The sequence below is a fragment of the Cucumis sativus genome, chromosome 7 (assembly GCF_000004075.3).
Source record: "Cucumis sativus cultivar 9930 chromosome 7, Cucumber_9930_V3, whole genome shotgun sequence".
In the NCBI taxonomy this organism is placed as follows: Eukaryota; Viridiplantae; Streptophyta; class Magnoliopsida; order Cucurbitales; family Cucurbitaceae; genus Cucumis; species Cucumis sativus.
In genome coordinates, this window is record NC_026661.2 from 9784613 (window position 1) to 9788870 (window position 4258).

Sequence of the window (4258 nt, forward strand, 5' to 3'; positions counted from 1 at the left end):
TTTGTGGCTCTGTCTGAAATGCAAACATATTTTGCATTTGTTGCAGAATAAAACATGTGTGTGTGTGAACTTTTTAAAGCAAGACCAGGTCAAGATTTCTCTCTTTAAGACATTTCAAAATGCAAACATATCTTGAAATTGTCATAGAATAAAACAACCAACTCGATCAAATTACCAATGCCCTTTAGAATGTGCTTGGAAAACAAAGAAAGTATGAAAACATAGAGAAAGTTGAAGTAAAGAAATCTTTGTATAGTGTTATAAAAGTGATGAATGGCCAAACGGCTAGTGGTGCATATCTTATGCATTTATAGATCATACGTATTTGGAAAGCATAATAGAAATTATATATCTCGATGTTGCAATGAAATTATCTTTGGATTTAAATACATTGGAAATCCTTTTTGTTTTTTAAAACACTTTAAAGAAGAACCACTCAATCAATGTGCTTTCTAGGCCTAACTCTTTAGCTGGGAACTTCCTTGCACTTCCTAATTGCTTGATTCACGCTCGTGAGAAATCTTTGAAAATCTAACTCTTTCAATTCTTCCTTAAATATGCTCAGGGTAAAAGCAGTTTCAAAATAATCGACTTTCACTTATTTATAAGTCTTTTTAGTGAAGTCTCCTATACCATAATGATTACTTTTGTCCGACGGTGAGAATGGTTCAATGTTAGAACGCACATGACACTGCCACTTCCTTATCCTGAATTTTGATTGGACAACAAAGTAAAATCAATCACCGACTCTCTTACACAAGGATGACATGACTACTTTTTGTTGAAGTAAGCTCAAAACGCAGAACAGTTCCTAGTGTAGCCTTCATCGCACAACCTACTCTTACCCTGCGAAATCTTATCACATAAGGCAAAATGCGATCAGAGCCTCACACTTAATTTTTTGATTAAACAGATTTTCTATTTCATTTACGAATAATTATTTAAACTTGTCAAAGAAGTCACTTTTATTTTTTAGTAGATATATAAAAGTTTAATTAGAACAATCATCAATAAAAAGTAATGAAATATCTTTTACCATTCTTAGTCAAAACACGTGTTACTAATGATCGGTTTATTAACCTGACGAAGTGAAGAAAAGAATATATAATAAATAAGTAGAGGAGTGATTTTTATTAGTTTCAAGATTAAGAATGTACATTCTATCTGTTTGTACCATTTTCCCACAAAAAAAACGCTATTTTTGGTAAGAGTAAATAAGTCGGCTCCTCAGTATGTTGTGGTTAAAGGAGTTTAAGTTCTTGCTTTGAGAGACACACTCAAGGAGAGTCTAAGCTAGCCTTTTTCTTTTTCCCCTTTTTCTACATCAGCTATGTGGGTAGAAATTTGAACTACTAACAGGTATTAGTTTTATGTGTAGGTTGATGAACACATTTTGGTTATTTATAAAATATTATAAATAAGAACAGAAGTAACAATGTAGCAATAAAAACATATATGGAGTTTGTGGAACAGAACAACTTTTACATAGCTCCAAAGTCCAACCAGCTATGCTTAGTAAAGAAGCAAGGAAATCATTTTGCCATACCCAACTCCATGAATATGAACTACAAAGAATTGAGAGTCTTTTCTTGGAGTATAAATTAAAACAAGCACAAAACCTGGGTGTCACACAAGCGACAAAAGCAGAAGTAGAAGTCCAGAGGCATTGACGATTGAAGGAGAGGAACGTTTTAAGAGTGAAGCTGACTTGGAGTGGGAAGGAGGTGGGCATGGAGGGCAGGCAAGACCCTCGGCTCCTTCGCGACATATGCTCGAGAAAAGGCCAGGTGGATACTTTCCATAGATGTTAATGTAGCTAAAGATGGTTGAAGCACAATCAGTTGTCATGTCATTTAAAGCATCAACATAAGGGCAAACAAGTTGTGTTAGAGCTGAACAACACAGCTTTGGAGAATATTGAGGCCCTTTGCATTTGCTTGTGATGATTGTGTAGTTCAAAAATTCAAAGCTAATAGGGCATGCTGTCAAAATTTAAGATGTCATCAAACACAAGAATGATAAAAAAAATGAAGGTAAAATTATTCTTTAAAAATGAAAGGAAACACAACCATTTAAATTACTTTTTGTGCGTAAATTATTTTAGTTTAATAAGAAAGTAGTAAACAATATAGCAAATAATAAAAAACATTATGAATATCAAATAGTAAATACGGTAGCAAATGAAGAGTTTTGAAATAGTATTTACTGTAGCTAATTAAGACTTTTAAATAGTATTTTCTATAGCAATAAGTGATTATTATATAGTCCTAGATATCTTTACTCCAAATGGACCTTGGGTGAGGATTATGGACTATAATAACAACTAAATACTACTTAACAAGTCTTCAATTAGCTTACAGTAAACTATTGCAAAACCCTCAATTTGCTACGGTTTTTACTTTTGGACATTCATAATTTTTTTTATATATTTGCTATAGTGTTTATTATTTTATTCTCAAACTAAAACAATCAACGCCACTACACTACAAACGCATACTATTATTACTTAAACTAAAATCATATGTGCCTAAAACACAGACTATTATAACACAACTGTAATAACTCACTTCTTACTTCGAACGCCTTAATTTAAAAGTTAATCCAAACAAGCCAGAACCTTAAAATAGTTTCATTTATAATGTCAGTCTAGTTGCATAAGAGCAAAGTTTAACATGTCAATGCGACCGATTTTGTATTTGGTAGATATTTACGAAAAATTAAAAAGAAAATTAATTAGTAAATAAATATTTTGCTATTTATATATAAGTAATAGATATTATATTTATATTAGTTACATTTTGATGTGTATTGTTTGTATTTTGTAGATTTTTGTTGGAGGATAGTATTATTGATATATTATATTTATATTAATTTGAATTTTTCTACCAAAGTAATAATGCCCCACTTCTTGTATTGAAACAACGTACATAAATAAAATAAATTCAAATTTATGTTCGTTCACATTTTAATTTCTCTAAAAAAGAAACACTTTGTAACATCTATAGATTGTCAAACATACAATTTAATAATGTATGTATTAAATTCATGAGTTCCAAATAGATTCATTAAAGGCTATATACTTAAAGTTATTAGATTTTTACTAAACATAGTTTGAGGTATTGCTGGAGGAAAAAAGGAGTAAGGATTAACTTGTAATTTGACAAAATAAATAAGAAGATTAAAGATTTTCTGTCTTTGAAAGTTAAACTTACAATCTCTATTTCTATCCTCAATACTTTTCAACCAAATCACATTTGGAAAACTTGCAAAACTGAAAAAAGTGTTTTCAAAAACTTGATTTTAGTTTTGAGAACTTCTGTTAAGAGACTATGAGAAAAGTACCGTATTTTTTTAATTTTTCTGCTCCATATGGTTGAAGTAGTTTACAAAAAACTCTTTAAAACAAAAAAACAAAAAAAATGGTCAACAATTTAGAAATGAAAAAAATGAAACCAACCTGAGAATTAGGTAAACAATGGAGAAGGGAAAGGAAAGGAAAGGAAAGGAAAAGAAAAGAAAAGAAACCTTTCTTAATTTGGAGGAGCCTCCTTCCCATTGTTGAAGCATGAGATTCAAAAATTTCATCTACAAAAAGAAAGAGGAGGACTCAGAAGAGACAAATACAAAAGAAAAAGAGAAGAAAAAAAAGGAATGAAAAGCATTAAAGAAGAAGAAAGAATATATATACCTGATTTGAAGGCTGAATGTGTAGATGAAACTTCAAACAACTGAAGAAGAAGCATACAGAAAGTGCAGAAGCACCAATTACAATTAGAAACCATAATCTCTATGGGATTTTGAGTATTATTAACTTTTGGGCTTTATAAATATTCTGTTTTCAGCAACAAATGAATATATATATTTGGGATTTTAGAAATGAAGAGTTCAAAATAAAACCAAGAAGGAAATTGAAAACAGAAAGAGAAAGGTAAATTAAGTAGGGAGAAATAAAAGCAGAGTAAGTTACACATTATATTTAGAAAAGTTGGGTTTCTTAATTTCTCCATTAAATGCTAATCTATTTATCACAAACTATCACTTCTTTTCTTTACTTCTCTCTTCTTCTTCTTCTTCTTCTTTTCTGTGTGTGTTTTCTTTTTTCTTTTTCTAATATCTTTTAAACTACAAATTTAAGCTCACTTGGTTTCCCGAACATGTTTAGTTCTAATTTTAAATTTTGAAATTCAGATTTAAAATTTAAAATTTGTGTTTGACGAAAGATTTGAAAGTATGTACAACAATGTATCACATCTTCACA

The 4258-nt window shown here is 30.1% G+C and overlaps 1 protein-coding gene across 1 annotated transcript; it reads right to left on the bottom strand.

The window, feature by feature from the left end:
* Positions 1 to 1402: 1402 nt before the first annotated feature.
* LOC116405277 (GPI-anchored protein LLG1-like) lies at positions 1403 to 3831 on the bottom strand. The gene is made up of 3 exons (XM_031889266.1): positions 3689 to 3831; positions 3526 to 3585; positions 1403 to 1982 (listed from the first exon to the last, which is right to left on the bottom strand). The coding sequence occupies exons 1-3, from the start codon at positions 3780 to 3782 to the stop codon at positions 1627 to 1629; spliced, it is 510 nt and encodes a 169-aa protein (XP_031745126.1). The 5' UTR covers positions 3783 to 3831; the 3' UTR covers positions 1403 to 1626.
* Between the last annotated feature and the right edge of the window lie 427 nt (positions 3832 to 4258).